The sequence below is a fragment of the Empidonax traillii genome, unplaced genomic scaffold (assembly GCF_003031625.1).
Source record: "Empidonax traillii isolate 1590-97213 ecotype Southwest subspecies unplaced genomic scaffold, ASM303162v1 scaffold134:size1062425, whole genome shotgun sequence".
NCBI classification, from domain to species: Eukaryota; Metazoa; Chordata; class Aves; order Passeriformes; family Tyrannidae; genus Empidonax; species Empidonax traillii.
In genome coordinates, this window is record NW_020955327.1 from 162,646 (window position 1) to 182,826 (window position 20,181).

The 20,181-nt window shown below is 40.0% G+C and overlaps 1 protein-coding gene across 6 annotated transcripts in view; it reads left to right on the forward strand.

Moving 5' to 3' along the window:
• Nucleotides 1-20,181, forward strand: part of MYO1B (myosin IB) — a 113,747-nt gene that overhangs the window by 14,949 nt on the left and 78,617 nt on the right. For all 6 annotated transcript variants that reach the window (XM_027883757.1, XM_027883759.1, XM_027883760.1 and 3 more), the window contains 2 exons: nucleotides 733-873; nucleotides 15,082-15,197. In XM_027883757.1, the coding sequence (XP_027739558.1) occupies nucleotides 739-873; nucleotides 15,082-15,197 (251 nt within the window). In that variant the 5' untranslated portion in view covers nucleotides 733-738. Of the gene's footprint in view, nucleotides 1-732; nucleotides 874-15,081; nucleotides 15,198-20,181 lie in introns of those variants that run through there.

Consider the following 20,181-nt stretch of genomic DNA (forward strand, 5'->3'; position numbering starts at 1 on the left):
CCCAGCTTCTGACTTTTGCCACTCCAGTTATAATAGATGCAGGGTCTCCATTTGTCAGCTGGATTGTTGCTGCCCCATGAAAGTGCTCCCTTAAGCAATAAAGTTACAAATAAATCTGTGGCTTAATTAGGAAATGAAGTAATTTGGTAGCTTCAAGTAACCAAGAGCATTACTGTACTAGAATATAGGCACTCTGGAGTACAGGATTCATGAATTAAGATCAAATAGTGTGGTTTTTGTCTCGGGATGGGTTCACTTATTTGGTTTCCATTTCCAAGTTGATGGAGTTGGAGAAATGCAAGCAAGGGCGAGAAAGAAATTCAGGTTAGGGTATTGACAAATTTAAACCCTAGTTTGGAGGTCTTGGTGAAGCTTTTGATAGAACTTGGGTTTGCGTACACTTGAACTCTGTGTTGAAATTTTCCGAAAAATCTGGTTGTGGTGCCCACTGGAATAATCATTCCTGTTTCTTGCAGTTTCACATTTAATATATGGCAGACCAGAAGGCATTGTTGACGATTGGAAGTTAAATTTGTGGAGTTGTGTGGACTACCTGGGTAGAAGCAACGTCTTTGAGGATGTTCCTTGGAAAAATAATTTTCAAGTAGTGTCATTTGATGGGCTTTTAACTTTTATTCTTTAAGTAGTGTTACTAGATAATATCTGTGAATAACTGGAATAACTTTCAGCTAACTTTGCTCTTTGTTTTATTCTTGTTTCTTTATTTTCCAGGAGGAAATGGCCAAAATGGAGGTCAAGACGTCACTTTTAGATGACATGATAGGGGTGGGAGATATGGTTCTTTTAGAGCCACTTAATGAAGATTCATTCATCAATAATCTGAAAAAGCGCTTTGATCACAATGAAGTTTATGTGAGTATATGTTAAGAAATAACATCCTATGGGGAGCTGTGTTTGTCATTCTTAAGATATGTGTTTATTTATCAGCATACACATAGACTAAATGCCTGAACATTATCTATTGTATTAGGGATGTTTTAAATCTTACTTGTGCTGTAGTCTTTCCTGTACTGTGTTTGATCTTTCCCATCTGGGATATTTTTCCTTTTTCTTTTTCCCATTGTGCAGCATGGGGGACCTCTAATTTTCAGTAAGAACACTTCCAGAACTGCTGCTGACAATAACTTTGATACTGCTATTGTCAGAGGACATTCCAGTTATAAATAATTCACTTACAGAGGAGGCACTTCCAGGATGTTAGAGCAGGTTGAAGTAGAAACAATGCATGCTTGGAATATGCTAAAGCTAACTTAAGTGTGTTGCCTGCTATCTTTGATTTGCAAAAGGGTTGTGTTTATTAAAATGGCTGTATTTTAAGCTAGATACAATGAGCTTGGATATATGTGGAAGTAATCAAAATCTTCAGGGATATTAATCTCTGAGTGATGATCAACAGGAGAGATGCTGTAAACTGGCCATCGAAGCATAGGCAGGGAAAGAAGAGGCAAACTGTGATTCCAGTTAAGCTTTTCATTTCCTGTTTCATCTTTGTTCCATTTATACTTAAATGTGCACAGTATTGTATCTGTTTTACTGCTTCAGCTGTGGGGACTTAATGACATGAAGAAACTTTCCAAGGCTGCTGGTGAAAGATAAGTCTTTTAAGAGTAAAAGCTGAAATATTTAAACCAAAGGATAGCTATGATCTGCAAGCAGTTGTGTCTACAGCTTATTACAATCAAAGAGATGTGTTCTGTACTTAATTATAATTTAGTCCTCCCCCAGTTTTAATTTTTAGTGTGATTATACTTTTCCTTCTTGCTAAGCATTTGAACCTTTGTGGTCTCATTATACCTTCTCCTTTCCATCCTCCAGTATGGGAGGGTCTGTGCTATTTTTGTTTGCCTCTTCTATCCCTTGTAGTGTGTGCTTTTGTATTTCTGCTATCTGTCACATCTTTCTTCCCAAATAATTTTTCTGCTCAGCAATGCCTATTCACTTTCTGTAATTAGGTTGGTAATACACAGTTGCACCCAACTGCTATTGTATCACCTCCACTGCTTTGCTCCTTCAGTTTAGCCTAACAAATTAAACAGAAAATGAGAATAAGACAAGGACTCTCAGTACCCATTAAAACCTTGGAGAAGAAACCAGAACAATGTGTATTTGTGGAAAGATTTCTTCCACAATGCTTAAAAAAAAAAAAAAAATCTTCCTGATACCTTTGAGAGTTACATTTGGAAAACTTTGTGTCAAATTTTCCTTGTTCCTTGAAGATGTGTTCTGTTCCTTATTGATAACCCTTCGATGTTGATACAGGCAGATAGATACCAGACTTCTCTTCTGTGCTCTTTCAGCTTGCCAAAAGGCAAGTCCTCCATATTCAACAACTGCTGTCGCTGCCTCTTCCAGGACTCAGAGGCTTTTTTTTTTTTTTTCCCAATCAGTGACTTGTATAATTAACATTTCCCCTATCAGTTTTAGAGTTAATGCTGTATTCCTAATGCCTACAGTAAAAGTGGGTGATAATGAATCACTTCATTCCACTTTAGCTCAAGACAATGTGAAGGAAAAAAGAAGGAAAGGGAGCTATTTGCCTAGAGATTAAGGAAGACAGTACCACCCTGCCCGATCTTTGGGTCATATTTGGAAGTTTTACTTAAAGCATTAAGGATACAAACATGTTCTGTGAGGGCACCCTGAACTATGCAGTCTCTTAAGAAGAGTTGCTATACGTCATATGAATTTCTCAGGGTTTTTTTTTTTTTACTGTAAACTACTATGGATTGCAAAGTATTTAATTACACGTTTCTGCTTAATTCAGACTGAATAGTTTTTCCTTGAAATACATCTGTTTGAATGACAAATGGGTATTCTGTTTTATTTTTATCTGCTATTAGGAGCTGGGTGACAACTGTGTTCAAACACAGTTCTTTGAGGTGGTGACAGTGAAGTATGTATTTCCCCCAGTTTCTGATTTGGCTTGGCCTGGCACTGACATGCAATGTAATTAGCTGAATTACGTGCTTTGGTAGGTGAAATGAGGTGTCACTTTTCTCTTGCAGTGTAGGATCCTTTGCCTTGCAGGTGGGAAAGCCTAGTACTTAAATGTGCTCTGTTAAGAAGTGTGAACTGCTGCCAAAACCAAAACTTTTTTTTATTTTTTTTTTTTTTTTTTAATCACTCTCTTGTAGTTTGTTGCTCTACCACTTACCCTTTTTCTCTCCAGGTTTGTTTGATCATGTGATTTATTTTTTTAAGGTCTTTCAGGTACCGTTTGTGAATGTACAGTATGAAGGCAAAATGTTGCAGATCTTTACAAGTATTAAAACACTCACTACATCAGTAGTGGAAAGAATTGATGTTTATGCCTGTGCCTCATGCTGCTATCGAGTATGCAAGTTACTTGGTTTGGGATACTGCATGGTTTTATTTACCAAATCACTAGAGGAGTATTTCTGTATCAGTTGAGTTCTGCTGCCCTGCAAATTTCATGCCACTGTTGCATATTTTAGAAAACTTGTGAAACAGTAACGCTTGGAATGGTGCTCACTGTACCAACCACATTAATTTTCAAGTACAAACTCTCCTCTACCTTCTTCATATTTCTACCTACTGTCGTCTCCCCAATTTCAGTCATGACAACTACAGTTTGTGTTTCTAATTTTAGATTCTGGTGAGGACAATGAAGCCTCTGTTACTCCTGGAAGTAGTGCTTGTTTTACTGTGTGAAATCTGCCGTTTGCATGCCATCCTGGGGAAAGCCAATTGCACTGTTAAAGAGCTACCTGAGATGCTTAAGTAACCAATAGTGCAGATTTCTGCAGCTCCAACAAGCTACATACAGAAGCTGACCTCTCAGAATCCTTTCAGAGGGCAGCAGGAATGGATCTGTCCTTTAATGGCCCAGCTGTGGGCTTAAGTTCAGTCCTCATGTCATTGCTCCATTCTAGGTGTTACCAGAAGTTGTATCCAGGTTTAAAGAACGAAGTCAAACTGAAGCTGTGTGAACAGAAATGTTTCTCAGCAGTAAACTAGGGCTACTCAGTGTCGATTTCTAAGCAGTTTCCTGCAAACTGAAGGGTGTATCTGTGCTACATATGTTAGTTTTAAAATGGAGTTGCAGTTATAACCTTCAAAAGGATTTCTTGTGAGGAATGAAACCTGTAACATGCATAGCTTTGAAAATGCTTTGGTTGGCCAGATGTTGCATGATTGTGTTAGCCAGTCTTGGTAGGTAAACCAATAAAGGGGACTTACAAGAGTGATGGGGACAAACATTTTAGTAAAGTCTGTTGTAATAGGATGAAGGATATTGGTTTCAAACTAAACGAGGGTAGATTTAGACTAGATATTAAGGAAGAAATTTTTATTATGATGAGGGCGATGAAATACTGGAACAGGTTGCCCAGAGTGGTGGTAGGTGTCCCAGCTCTGGAAACATTCAAAGTCAGCTTGGGGCTGGGCTCTACTTGATGTCTCTGCTTATTGCAGGGGGGGTTGAACTCTAGAGACCTTTAAATATCCCTTCCAACCCAAACTGTTCTGTGATTCTATGAAATGTGAGTCAGATCAAGCCATCAGTGAACAATGCCAAATCTCTCCCTGTAGCCAAAGATGACAAGATAGTTGGGCTCATTCCACTAGAAGATTTTTTTTTTTCCCGAGTCTCTTTCACAGTTATGTTTGATGCTGAATGTTTGATGTCGGAGATCTTAGTGCCAATTCCATTTACCTCTTTGAAATTCTACTCTGTAAGAGCTCCCTTCGCGAATGCATTCAGATCTGGATCCTCTGATGGTCCTTTTGTATCATCCCAGGCATGTTCACTGTAAGTCCTTTTAGAACCTTAGCTAAGTTTCATGCCATGGTGCAAACAGGGTAAGAAGTGTACTCCTAACTATTAGGGAACAGACCACAACTTGATTACCTGTTGTTCAATTTTATGTGTGTTTGATGGAAAGTTTAATAGACTTGGGTGTTGTGTTACATACCAGAGCGCAAAGCTGGAGGCTGTGCCTATAAAAATAAGCATGAAGGCTGGTGGAGCTGGAGTTTGGCCAAATATTCTACTAAAGACCATCACATTCTGCAATAATCTCATGCTGAGTGGCTTTGGGGGGCAGGGAGGGCTCGTTGGGTAACGTGCATGTGTTAATTGGAAATGGGAATCTTGGAGGTTAGTCATGTCTGGAAATGTCTGAGGTATGTCTGACCAAGAAAAATCTCATTAGAAAGCTGTAATTGTTTATTATATTGTTTTTGCAACTCTTAAACTTTTCATTGATAAAATTTGCATCACTGTTCCACAAAAGTTCTTTTCTGTAACTATTGGTAACAAAAGCCCGTGAGAGTTTTTCGTTAACTTTACAAAGTAAAAAGTGGCTCATGGGCAATGCAGTTAGCAAGTAGAAAAAAATCCCACAATGCTGATTATTGGAAGGTTCCAGGGAGCAGTTTGTGCAGTTAAAATGTGTGACCTACAGACCTCATGGAAAACTTTAAATACATTTGTAAAATTCAGTTTGTGTGTGACTGATGAATTTTTGACTTGTTCTGTTGAACTCCCTCCCTTTTTATTTTATTTTTTCTAAGTTGGCTGAAATATGCTCATCCAATCCAGCTCAGCAATAATTTTTCCTTTGTATTTTGGGATGCAGACAAATGGGAGAGGGACATCTGTCTATATGTGCATTTGCAGTGACTTATGAATGGTAGAGATTTGGGATAAAATGTAGTGTATGTGTTGGTCTGAAACCGGGTTTATTGCTCTGTGAGGCGTGTGGAAGTGTCAAGGGAGGTGTGAGGAGTCTGGAGGGGAGTGGAGCTGCGTAGGCTCACAGGAGTCAGCCTTTAGAGGTCAGATACAGCTTTATTCTGCTGCCCTGCACATTTTTCCCCACAGTTATGTTGTTTCTTGAAGTCTTCCCAAATTTGCAGAGGTCAACATTTTGTTCCTTACAAGAAAATGTTTGTTTGCTTTTTGTTCTTACAACAGAACAGAATCTTTCTCTGATGTCAGCGTTTAATTTGTATTTTCTGGTGCGTGGAGTTTGTGGGCTGCTTTGGGCAGGAACAGCCTTATGTTACTGAACATTTGTTGTTTTATCACTGAAACATTAAATATTTGGCATTCCGGTGTAATAACTCAGTTTTATCTGTTTGAGGTACCATCCTTGTGGCTGCCTCCTGCTGGCATGGCTCTTCTGGTGTTCTTGTTTCATAGACTTAGCTGCTTCCTGTTGATCCCTATTTTAATATTTTAGGGGGAGCCTTTTTTGTTTCTGACTTGCCTTTACTCCACTGTGTCTATATTATCGATTCATCCCTTTTTCAGCTACCTTACAGTATTTAGGACTTCACTGAATTGCTGTCAAGCATAGGTGCTTTGTTCCTGCCGCACTCATACCTGCTGTTCCAGATGCTACATTGTGAAATAATAGAGTAGGGAACAGAATTATGTGAATGAGATCAATTTTCCTGGTCTACATCGGCCTTGTGTGACCATCTCTCCATGTAACTCCGTTGCTGCTGTGAAGAACAGAATGTTGTGGTATTGGGAAACAGAAATGCAGCTTGCTGAGAAAATCTTTGTGGTGATAGTGACCGAGTGATTGTTGAAGGTCAATTTTCTTCTCAATTTCATTACCTTCTGATGTCAGCATGATCATGTACATCTCTAGTATGCTGTTGTTGAGGCCAGGTGGAGTCCTTCGTTGGGTTTTAATGAGGGTTGTTGTCCTCTGTGGTTTTGGTACGTCCTACTTGTGTGCATGTTGGCTGGTAGCTGCTCTGTGCTTTGCTGCTCCTGCAGCAACATGCAGAAGAGTCTTTCCTCCTGCCAGATCTGACCCTGTTCTCTTGTGCTTTCATGTATTTACTTGTGTTTATCCAACAAGTCCAGCCTGGGCTGCTGGTCTTCCTTTGGGAGTTTGAGGAGTGGCAGGTGTGGTGACTGAATAGTTTCTTAAAGGCAGGATGGTTTGAGAGCTGGAGCAGAGCAACCATCCATCCGCCTGTGATGGGAGCCCAGGGGACCTGAGTTTCTTCCCAGCTCCTTCTTTTCCTCCCTTGGGGAATGCCTGTGTCAGTTTGAGCAATTTTCCCATCAGTGCCTCAACAGTTTTGCCCTTTGAGGGAAGCTACTGAGTTGTAGTAATAATATTGTTGCAGCTGCCACAGGCTAGGACCTTGAAGCCTGCTGCTTCTCCTTCAGATGTGGAAAAAGGCTTGTGTGCCCAAGGCTCATCTTTTCCTGTGATAGCTTATGGCCTAAGAAGTATTCTGCCTCCCTGCAAATCTTGCTTTGCTTGTTATCTACATAGAAATCCTGTGGGTCCTCTGGCCCTTCGAATCAGCCTGCTTTGGTAAAACAAACCTTATAACTTGCCCAGAGTCAGGAGTAAAGATTTTCACAGGCAGCAGGTTGGCTGCTTTTTGCCTTGAAGTGCTTTGTGGGAGGAGAGTTATCTTAAGGCAGTGCTTTGTTTCCTTTTTGTGCAGCTCCCACGATGCTGAGCCCAGTGTTTGAGGCACTGGTTTGTAGGGCCACATGCAGTGCCTGCATAGAAGGGTAAGAAAACATTAATAAGGATCACAGAAAATTGTATGCAGTTAGTGGGTTGTATATAGGCCTCTCCTTCCCTACACACTCTTTTCTTTTTTGCCTCTGACGTGAAACCTTAAAAAAAATGGAGAAGGTGTGGGAAATGTCTCCAGTAGGGCCCCAGGGATTGTTATAGTGTTGGCCCTGCCTCGAAATACTGTGGATTTCTTCACTAAGGTGATGACAACATTTGGGGCATTTACTAGTGGTTTCAGTGCACATTATATGAAACAAAAACACAAAAGAAAGATTAATGAAAGATTGATAAATTACAGAAATAAAAAACAAAGTGTCCAAGTGCTGTAAAAACATGGTTTTCACCCAGAAGACTATAAGTTAGCCTTGGCTGCAGCATGGCAGGAGGTATATCTCACCTCCCTCCCCTCCCCATTTCATTCATACAGAAATAATGAAACATTTTTGAATGAATGCTCTTGGTAATGTTTTCACCAGTGGTTTCTTGGCACAGACGCTGTCCAATCTCCAGCTACTGCTTGCTTATGAAAACAAGTCTTTATCTTTTGAAAAGTGGGCAAGTACTGATGTTCAGGGGTATTTGCATGCTGTCTTGAAAATTCCTCATGTCACCTTTGGGTTGACTTCTTCATCATTTACTTTACAGGTTTGCCTGTGATTTCATCCTGTGTAGAAATTCTGTTTGTTTGTATAAAAACATCCCGACTTAGTCAGAGAGGTGACCAGCAGAGATGATTAGTCTGCTTCATTAATAATAACACTGGAGTCTGTCATAATGATCTTGAGGTTAGCAGCAATATTCACTGAGCAGGGAAGAGATTTCTGTGCCCTGAAGAAACTCAGAAGAGAAACCCAACAATCTGTGCAGATGCATCCACTTCAAGTACTCGCTCCAACTTGCCGTGTGGGTGTCTTTCTCTGGCAGATGATCCGCTCTTACTTCAGGGCTCGGATCTCAAACAGGTTGCAGTGTGATTCAGGGCTTGATCCTGGCCGTTGTGGGTTGGCCACAGCTTGTTCAGGCTGCTGCTGTTTGCACAGTGACTTGCAGGATCAAGCCCGTATTGAAGAATATTTTAGTGGTGTTGTTGACCTCTTTGGCATAGGTTGCCTGTGTTGTGATTGTCTGCTGCGGTATATAGATGTAGCTTTTGCCTTTGTGTCACCTGTGTGAGCTTTGTTTCTTGGGTCATGATATCAGGCATTAATGTATTTGGTACAGGGCTGTTATTTGTCTCAAGCAGGAAGGTGGTTTTGCTTCAACTGTGGATCCTGGTGCTTCAGTTTCTTATTTTCCTTGAATTTTGATTTTGTTTGGTTTTTGTTTGTTTGTTTGTTTGTTCTTTCCTCTTCCTAATTTCAGGAACTCATCTACTGCTTTCCTAGTTAGTTTTTTTTAGTCTTTGCTCTCCCATCCAGGTTTTACAAGGCTGCCTGTCGTGGTTAATAACTGCATTAAGCACATGCACTAGCTTACCAGGATTGGGTTTTTTGGTATTACAACATACAGACTTTGTCCACTGTATTTTGGGGACTAAAATGCTTTTTCTGGGAAGGTGATCTTGAGCAAGAGAGTTTTCATCATCACAGGGAATAGGCTGTGTCTGTTCAGAAATCCAGTGATATATATCTTTAGTTATACACAGTTATAAAGAACTCTGTCCAAGGTAAGATGAAAAACAATATCAAGGAGAAGGAGAGGTTTTTCCATGTATATATATACATGTGGGTGTATGTGTGTGTATATATATATATACAGAGAGAGAAAGAAGAAAGACTATGTATGAGAGCCCAGTTTGTATTTCCAGTTTACTGCAGACTAGCTTTTAGTTCCTGTTCTTTCCATTTGACTGTTGCTCTCTGGGATCCTGGGGCTGTGTTGTGCCTGCAGAGTCTCCTGCAGAGGCCCTGCTCATGCTCCTGTCTCACTGAAACTCAAGGGGAAGTGCAGCTCTTGGCTGGAATCACAGGTAGAGTTTTTGTATGTGCTGTCCTGAAGTGGTGCAGGCAAACCCTGGAATGTTACAGGATGAAATTCTAGTTTGTTTGTTTGTCTTTTTCAAGTACCCAGCCCATCCCTCTCCTCCAAGCAGCACAAACACCTACACTGTCATACACAGGAATACAGTAAATCAAAGCCCCAGAAGCAGTAAAGGGCTCAGGTAGTTTTGCTTTTAATCTTGATGTTACTCTTTCCCTTACTCTTTTCGAATATTGTCTCTTGCAACTTTCTGTTTCCAACATGAAGAAAACCACGCTGGACAGTGCATTTAGCTGTTTTGTTGCGGCCAACCACAATGTAAAACAAAATTTGTGCACACAGCATGATTGTTCAAATAATAGATGATATTTTAATAAAGTACTGATCTAGTTGCTAATGTTTATTAAAATGGGAAACTTCATTATGGAGTAAAGTTGCAGTGTTAAATTTACCAGGTTCTGTTTGAGATTGAGACTGTTCAGAAAACTTGGAACATGTAAGCACAGGCTGCCTCTGCCACCTTCTTGGCCTTAGCTGTTCTGAACATGCAGCGGCACACGTGCTTATGAGTTGGATAGATCCAGAACTGCAGTAATTCAGGCAAATACAAAGGAAAATGAGCATTGTATTAAAACTATCATTTTGCATATGTCACATTAAAAAAACCCACAAAACCAAAACGCACCCCTCCCCCCCGCCCCACATGAAAACAGTGCTGTGTAAACCTTGGTTCTGGATTCATTCCAATAAAATCTAATCACATTTCTCTTTGATCTCTATTGTCTTTCTTTTCCATGAATAGTTTTAGTGACATGATCTGAAACTATTCAAAGTCATAGGAACCCAGTATGTTTGAGCATAATCATTACTAAAGAAATGTGCATTATGCATATCTGGAGTGTTAAAATTGGTCTGCGTAAATGGGAGAATCAGTATTTTACTAAATAATCTTATTTTAGCAGAATTTCTTTGTTTTCTATTTCCGTGCTCCAGTGTTTAAAAAATTAAATAAAGCAACCTTATTATCCCCTGGGAATTTAGTGCACTTGAAGGGTACATTAGCAGATGGGCATTTTACAGCAGGACTGACTTGTGTGCAGCAGCAATTTCTCTAGATTGTTACAGGCTACCACAGGATTAGAAGCAGTGGGTTTGTTTTTAACAGAGCTGGCAAAAGGGATGTACAGTACAGTTCCAGAAGGTTTGCAGCAAATCTGTGTAGCTGCTTAATGATTTTAAACTCTGCAAAAGGTTGATTTGCAGAGATCGCTACAGATCCAGAAAAGCTTTTAAAGATACGGATCAGGCTTTTACGACAGCCCCAGCTGTGCAGCTTCAGTGCTGCAGACTCAACTAGTGTCAGTAGTGTTCCCTGGCTTCTGCACATGTCATCTTCTCTCTTCTGGGCCCTTGGGGCATTGCAAGTCTGACTTTGACAGGAGAAAAAATAGCTTTATTACTATACTGTATCCCAGGGTGTGAAATATTCTCACATAACCCGTATTAGTGGTCTTCCAAAAGCTCGCCTTCTTGGGTTGGCCAGTGCTGCCTCTTCCCTGTGCATCAGATTTCACTGCAGTTCTTGGGCATCCTGGCTGTGGAGGTGTTTGGGGACCTTACACTAGGCTCACTGTAAGGTTTTTGCAGCCTCTCAGCTAAAAATGTCTAGTTCCTAGCAAGAACTTTCCTCACCCTTGGCTAGGAAGAGGCTGCTGCCTGTACGTTTCTTGTTAGCAATAAGAGCTTTGTATCGTCTTGCTATTTCAGGCTTCTTCTTAAGGCAGGGTTGGCTTGGGTTAGAAAGACACACAAGGCCTTGCAAGGTGCCTGTAAGCTTGAAGTAGCCCCAGTATCTTGCCCCAAGTGGTTACGATGGCTTCCAGTCCTAAGGGAAAAGAATGGGGCATCCAAGTGTCTTGGTCATTGCATCTCCAACAGTACTTAGAAGTGACGTGTAACAAATGTCAACAGCTTTTCCAGTTGAATTGGGATTTGGAATTTTCTTCCTGCTTGGGGTACAGGAACGAGTGGTATGCGTTGTTTTGTGGAGAATGCAGAATGCGTTGTCACTTAAGCTGATAAAAACTTGAATGCTCTTTTCTGCAGATGTAATGTTAGCCCCTTACAGTGTCTCCATGCTGCATGACAGATGCACTGATAAATGCCAAGTGAGAGGCCCTTTTGCTTTGGGTTCTGAACAAACACACCAAGGAGACAAAAGTTGCCTTTGTGAGTTATTGCAGTAAGGTAGAAACTGGAAAGAAGGAGGGAATATTATCAAGAGTCCAGTTAGCAAAACTTGAGGAGACAGAGATCTCGTCTTGCATAACGAGACCATGTCAAGATCAAGAAAGAAATCAAATCTCCTGACTGTATTCTGTGCGTTCATCATCATGAGGCCGCTCCTCTGGGGTTTCATTTTTGTCCTTAAACAGGGAAAATAAAGAATCTCTTTTGTCCCTGGGGTGCTGTGGTATGGTCTCCCACTACTCTTGGGTGTTCTGCTTTCAGCAGTGGAATGTTTCTGCGCTTGTCGCTTGCTCAAGGATTTAAGCCATTTATTTTGTTTGTTTATAATAGGGTTCTGGTGGGAAGACAGATGTTATGTGGGAAAGCTATTTTCCGGATCTGTTTATCCCTGTTATGTGGAATCTCTCAGACCACCATTAGCAAGTAGCTATTAGGCATCAGCTTTGAGAGATTGGCAGATCTAGAAGAGGAAATGTATTAGTTCTTGTAAGCAGCTTTGCAGCAAAAACAGTGATTTCTTGGCACGCTTTGGCTTGGTGTTTAAGATGGACAGGAGTATGTCTTTGTTTCCATATGGTCATTTGACCTTTTGAAATACTGGTGTTTTAGGAAATGGTCTGTATTTCTTCATGTCTGACAATAAAGAACTGACTTGAATTCCCAAAATACGTTGTCTGAGCAATACTTAGCTATGAAGAGATGCTTCTATATAGATCTCATTTGAATGCCTGTATTTAAAAATAAAAATCAAGGTAGTCACTTTCACTCATCTTTCTTTACCTTGACATCTCAAGGTAGTTCAAGGAACTTTGCAATTAAACTGTATGCTACTAAGGTAGCAAAATAGGGGCAAGTCTTTGAGTTCTGAAGAATTAATGTTTCAAAATAAAATCTTCGAGATTTGGCCTTCATCTCTCTTCTGCTGATACTTTCCAAAACTGATTTCACAAGAGGCTGAATTCACAAATTCCTAAGATTTAGAAGGAAACAAGTTAACATGTTAATGTTTTATCAGGGAAGAGTCCTAATTGGGGTATCCATGCACTTGGGAAGACTAGAAAGCTTCTTACTCTTGGGTATCTGTTACTCTTGCCAAGAATCTGTAGACTTGCAAATTGCCAAGGCCGCATGTGTGCAGAGAGAGCAAAGTAAACACTGTAGAAAGGCAATTTTTGCATTTTCATCTTGTTCAGCCAAAGAGATTAGACATAGTTGGAAAACGCTTTTCCTCTGTAGGGGGAGGATGACCACAAAACAAGAACAATTTTTTTCTCTGTTTGAAGAACACGTACGTAAGTGCATGCTGCGGTTTGCGTTTAAAACAAGCAAAAATCTTAATTATTTTGGGGTTGATCTCAACAGCCTGTATCTGAATGCCTCTGGGGGTGCTACCCCGCCGAGTTGTGGTGTGAGGCAGATTGGAGCTGTCCCTCTGTTGGGCTGCAGCCTGGCTGCCGAGGTGCGGAGCAGCTCCTGGCTTGCTCCCCCTCACAACACTCAGCATGAGCCTTTGGGGCGAAACCAGCCTGTCCTAGGGTATTGGTTCTGTTCTGGGCTTGAATGCACGTCAGGAAATGCTTTGCAGAAGGTTTCTGGCCAGTTGAAGGGAGAGGAGGAGTATATGTTGTTTAGAAATGGTGGGTCTTGAGCCCGATGGGTGAAGTGCTGTGTTTCATCCTAGCAGCACGGTACAATGAGCTGTCAGCACTGCCTGCTTCTGATTGATCTTGTGAGTAGTAAACACTACAAGGCTGAACTTTGAGAGTCTTTGGAGACCTCATGCCACTTGTTTTATCACTGCAGTCTAGTTTGTTCCACTCAGTTTGGGAGAGAAAATGCCATGTGAGCTCACAGATTGCCTGTGCATATGCGTGCTATGGAAAATAGGAAATATTGCTCTCCTTGCTTTCTGCTTAGGACCAAATTTAGTTAGCATTTAGCATGAAATTGCTTTAGACTTGAAAGTTAGATAGGGAAGGGTTGCAGCAATTAATATTTTCATTTGTGACTTTGGCTCTGGCAGTAATTTGGTGCTCTACTGAACCTGTTGGCCAGTAACTTGGGCTCCTCATGCCTCTCCTCCCACTTAAAAGTGCAAATTGCAGCACTTTCCTCTAAGAAATGCTGAGGGGTGAAATCCACATAGTGACTTCAAAGTGTTGAAGTATCACTGCACAGAAGGCAATTAAAATCATAAATCGTTGAAAAAACTACTGTGTTTTTCTTCCATCGTCACTGTAAATGTAATCCAAGTAATGGGAACCTGTGGCTTTTGTGGACAGCTTTACATTTTCCAGGTTATCAGAAAATTGTGTTTTGTCAGGTGTTAATTATTTATTTCATGGTCGTGTAAAGAGATACCAAACCCTTGAGGACTTATTAATCTTTCGTCCATATCTGCAGGAAGGATGGAACGGGGTTTTGGCATTTTTTGCCCCTCTGGTGTGTTTGGATGCAGCCTTTGCATATAGAGGGAGGCATAGAGAGCTGTGTGACACCCCGCAGTAGGCTCGACAAGGACAAGTTAATTGTGTCATGTGTAGACGAGGTAATTGTGGTGCACAGAACTGATCTTCTTCATTCAGCTCAGTAGCAGATGGGATCTAACAGAGTAACACAAAAAGCTCCCCTCTGCTTTGCAGTGGTAATGGTGAGTATGTTTAGAACCTGGACTTAAAATTTATGCTTGGCATCATGGTAGGACTTTGTCTGACTTGAACCCCGATGGTAAATCTCTCCTTTGATGGAGACCTGTCAGAGGCTATTAACCTTCAGGTTTGTCCTCTGCGAAGCTGTTCTGTGCTCAAGGTTTTCACAAGGTGTCATAAAGTTCCTCCTGGGGTAGGGGAGCACGGTGCAACTCCAGCATTTTCTTACGTGGTTTTGTGTGAGTGCCCAAGGGCTGCAGCAAAACTCATGCCACATTTGCCATGCAGATGGAGTCAGTTCTTTGTGAACATCTGTATCCTTTTTCCTTTCCTTCCCACAACTGAATTAGTCACAGAAATATAGTACTATTAGGCTTTCTTTTAAAAAATGTTCATAAGAGGCTTTCGGTTATGTAGAAGTAGTTTCATGGTACCCAACAGTGATTTTTGAGAGAGATTTAAAAGACATTTCATGGTGTATATACATATTTATTTATTGCTACAATTAGGTGCTTTTTTTGTTTGTTTATTTTTTCAGGGTTTTTGTTTTGTTTTTTGTTTTGGTTTTTTTGGGAAGCATTAAATGAGCAAACAATATATAAGCAGTGAAAGTATGTTAAGGAGAAAAATTCACGATAACTTTTTTTTTCCTTTGACAGACATACATTGGCAGCGTGGTGATATCAATAAACCCCTACAGGTCTCTACCCATTTATACTCCAGAGAAAGTGGAGGAATACAGAAACCGAAACTTTTATGAACTCAGTCCTCACATGTAAGTACAGCAAAGAAGTTTTAGTTTTCATTCCGTCCTGGAACAGATGGTACCAGCTGTCTCTCTTCTCAAAAGCTCTGTTGATTAAAGCAAGCAAAACGAAAATCACACCACCACTCCCACAAAATGAATTTTTCTTAGCTCATCTATATTTTAAAATGAATTCAAAATGAGATACTCTTTCATGCACTTAGGCTCTGGTATGTGCATTTCAGAACGTCATCCCCTAATTATTAAAAGTAGTCATGATTACTGCATTGGAAAGTAAGCAGTGTGTTTTCAAAGAAATCTCTTTCTTTCAAAGTCCAGACTGCCTTGTGGAAGCCTCTAGAGGTTAAATATGTTTGACTTGTATAGTGTTACTTTTGATACCTGAAACTCTTAATTTATCTTTGTGCAGTGCAAAAAAAAAAGAAAAAAAAAAAAGAAAAAAACCCACATGATGAATGCAGATGCATATTGGACACGTCTGAATGGTAACTGTAGGGAAAAGAAAGCTTGGTCTTCTCTGTGCTGGGTGGAAATGAGCTCATTCTAAGAGGACAGAGAGAACGCCATAAATATATAATGCAAATTTTTAAGGCTAAAATATATAGCAGAATTATATAAATATATAATAGTCAGAGCTATTTAGAGTAAAGGACCATGGTTAAGCCCTGTGCATAATAGGACAAAATGTTGCTTGTCAGGTGTGGGTGCTGTGGCTGAAAATGAGGTACCTGGGCTTCCAGGTCTATAAGTTGCAGTGATCACTTTGTCTTGTAGTGGTGAGGCTAAAGCCAGCCGTTCCTCTCCTCTGCATGATGCTAAGACAGAGAAGTGTTTCCAGCTTGTTGAGAAGTTGTACTTGACTTTGCAGCCACAAATTCAGGAGGCTGACTTGAGCGATCAAATTAAGTGTCTAAACATGGCCATAAATTTTTCATCTTCCTTCAGTGTTCACTTTTAGGTTAAAAGGAAATTGTGCGTGGAAATAGTTCTGGAATTTATTTTGCTCTGATTATTTTTTTGCCTTAACACTTCATCCGTAACATTTCCACCTGTGTTGGGCTGAAATGCAAATAGCCCCTTAATCAGATCGAATAAGCTTTTTGTAGTTGTTGGACCTCTTCAATCTAAACTCTGGCTATATTCAGGTTTTCTTTCTTCACAGTTTTGTTTAGCAAGCACAGTTGCTTGCTAAATCGACACAGTTCCTTGCTAAAAGAACTTTCTGCTCTGCTAATTTTGTTCAGCTGCGTAAAATTTGCTGTCAAATGATGGAGCATTTTAAAAGTAAAATCTGGGAATTAAAGTTTGACATTCTGAAAGTCAGTACTGTGTACTTGGGTACACTTTGAATTGAGTACATAGTAATGTATTGATCTCCACATTTTTCCATCTCTCTTGAGAGATGATTTTCCAGAACAAAAGTGATCAACAAGCATTCTTGTGCGTATTAACTTGTTTTAACTTGACAGAAATATGTTACATCAACATCATTCATCACTAATGACAACAACTGTATGGTCAGGCTGCTATCTCACAGCAAGAAATTCTGGAGTCCAAGTGCAGGACATTGAAGTGAGAAAATGTTGACTTTAGTGTCAGGAGATCTTAACTGCAGAATTGTAGTAGACTTTCCTTGTAAGTTTGGATAGAGTCCCAAGTCAAGAAAAATGTAAGCCTAATTTGTCTTGGACATATATGATCTCTCCACAAATTTTCTTTGTTATTTCTCCTGTATGAAAATTTTGTCTTCTGACACCTGCTAAGTAGACAAAATATCTTCAAAAATAGAAGATTAGGAAATAATCTTTCTTATTGTTTCTTTTACTGATACAGTCTTTTCAAACTGTAGAAATATAAAATTATCTTATTTTATGGTGACCTTGCTTCCCTTCCCATCTGCCTGTAGATGCTTCTGGGAATTGCAGAAACAAGAGAGCCACTTTACTCTCTGCTAAAATTGGTAAACTTCTCACCATCTTTAAAAGATATTTGGAAAGTATTGTAGGTGTATAAAAGAAGTGCTATGTAGGCTGCCTTATGCCATCTCTGACAAGCCTAAACAACTTTTCATCCCCTTTAAATTGTAATGCACTGTGCTGTACCTAAGGATTGCCTGTCACACTGGTCAGAGCAGACTAAGAATGGGGTTTGGGACAGAGCTGGCATCATTCCATCCTTGGAGCTTGCAGCTAATTCTAGGGTTGACTGCTCTGGCAGCAGCAGGCCACTGCTAAAAGCAGGGTTCAGGAGTATCTGGGGAGGCTGCTGTCCTTCCACAGAGACCTTGCAGTCTTCAAGGTGGTTTTTTTTAGCTGCTCAGGAACTTTAATGAAGAGATGCTGTGAGACAAATTGCAGTTTGTGGTATTTGTTCTGCCGTGGGGGTAAGAAACCCCACATTGATTTGTGGAAATGTACATGCCTACTTTTCTTTGATGTGTAAATCTCTACTGAGCCATGGCCTCTTCAGAAGTATTGATTGTGGATAAGCCCACTGCACCATTTAAGTGTGCTTTGGGATAAGACTTTTGGTTCCTGTTGTGTTATCCTGAGCAAAGCAAAACTCTTGACTTTTTATAAAGAAACTAATGCGTACAACCTAGAAAGTGGGTCTAGAAATAAAATTACATATAGTGTGTTTCTTATTTCAGTGTCTCTTTTGTACAAATAAGGTGATTTTGTTACTAATGTTAGCTAGAAAAATGCAAATAGTTAATTGAAAAAATTTTTAGTGGTGGTTTGGTTTGAGATTCCTGTAGAAATCAGGTCAGTATGGGACCAAAACTCTTCTGTCAGAAATAAATGTGTTGTTGCCTGTTGGCATGATAACTCACGTTCTCTGAGGTCTGTAATTTTGGAGAGAACCTTCAGGTTTGGGATCCCCAGGTTTTAAGTGTCAGCATTTCTAGAGTAGTCTGCCGTGGGACATTCCTGCAGCTCTGGCCCTGTGTGGTAGCTCCTGGGAAACCAGGATCGTAAATCATGGTTTGGTTATTTTCCAGTAGTTTTGTATGACCTTCCACCTATGCTTGAGGTACATCACGTGTTCCAGTGCGATGGATTGATACAGGGAGGGTGTGCTTGAAAATGCCACCTGTCCCAGTTAAATAGCAGGCTTGGTGAGTAAATGAAAACAAAAGGAAAGAGAGAAGTATATAATGCCATGAAGGAAATCCATACCTGGAGGTTTTTTTCCATATATGGTCATTGAAGAAAACACACGGGAGTGAAAAAATCTGTTCACGTGTTTTCCTAGCCCTAATCTCAAAGAGGAGGAGGGGAGGGAGGGAGGGAACACCTAATCATCTGCTCTCTGTTTCCTCAAGAGTGTCTGTGAGAGTGACTGACTCTTTCAGTGACGCCAGTTAATACTTAATTGCAGGGTTTGAACAGGGTTGTTTTGATGTTTTGTTTTTGTGGCTTTTTTTTTTCTTTTGTTTGTTTTTTTTTTTCTTTAAATGATCTTTGGAAACTAGAGTAAAACCACGGCCACACTTTAAATGGGCAGCCAAACAGAATTTCTGGGAGAAAGTTTCTGATCAGGTGATTTTGGATACTTGATAGAATTTGACCAAAGAGATTTTATTTTAGTAGTTTGTTCCTCTCTAAATACGCTACTGTTGTTGTGGCACCATGTAATAAAGTGGTACTTTTCTAGGTCTTCTGGAATACTTGTTTTCATAGTCTGTGGCTGTTTGCATAGTTGTAATAGGAAGTTTACCAAGCTTTTTAATTGTTGGGTTGTTGGGGTTTTTTTGATGTTTTGTTAATCCTGCTGATTTTGTCTTTATCTGCAAGGCAGGATCAAACTTGTCTGTGACTTGGCAGGGCAGAGTATGACATTTCAGTGTTCAAACAGTTTGCTACTTGATTTGTGCAGTCCTTACATTTCTGTTCTGCTCTCTCAGTTGATGTAATTACTCTTTCAGTTGATGTAATTGCTGCTTTGCTTACCTTGTGGGTAGACTGGTCATGAGAGCAAGCCAAGCTGTCTGTCTTGCTATTTTACATTGATTTTCACCAGTGACAAAGGCAGCTGCTGGCATCTTTGAAGAGAATGCAATGGGAAATCAAATAGATTATCCTACCACATATTTGTAACCATCATGCTGTATCGCTTTCCTACCAGTAACAGGTTTGCTTTAAGGGGTTGCAGAGTAGGTGCTTTCATGCATTTCCTATCTTAACAATGGTTCCTGGCTACTAGCAGCTCTCTGTCCCTGGGAGGTAGGGTGGAATGTGGCTTTTTGCTCCCCTTTATGTTCTGAGATGCCTTACCTGCTCGCTCTAGAAGAATCACAGAATATTTTGAGGGACAAAATAAAAGTGGCAGCTATATTGCTAATGGCAAGCTGCAAGCAAATGAGGGTTCAGTCAATGTGCGTTTGTTTTAGCTATGCACTAGAGTTTTTATGGTGAGTAAGTAGGAGCGCAGTAAAAATCTGGAGAAAGCTTTTATCAGATGTCTGTTGAATTCCACTTAGGCAATTTTGCTGTATATATAATTTACTTGTTATAAGTTCTTTTAAATCAGATATTCCTGAAGAGATAATAGTTTTGCATGTAAAGCTTTCAAATTTAGAGAAACCTAAAACTTTTACAGGCAACTCCACAAATACAGCTTGCCTTTATGTGGAATACAAGCACAAATATATCAATGTGATATCTGTTAAAATGTAAGAATGAGGAACTTACTCATGTTCCCCATTTCAAGGATTGTCACATAGATAATTATTGGGTCAAATAATTTTCTTGTGGATATCTGCAATTACTCTGACAATAGATAGCATTTTTTTTTTTTTAAATGGTGTTCCAGGATTGCATGTCTTTGGAAACACGAAGATTACAGTAACTCTTTTTTCCTCTATGATGTAAAGCAAATATTTTTGTCTGAAGTGTATGATAAAGCCCCAGCTGTGAAGGATAGTTTTTAACTTTATGTAAAACTAAGCTTTTCCCCATAGACAGGAGACTTGTAAGATACATAGTAGCTG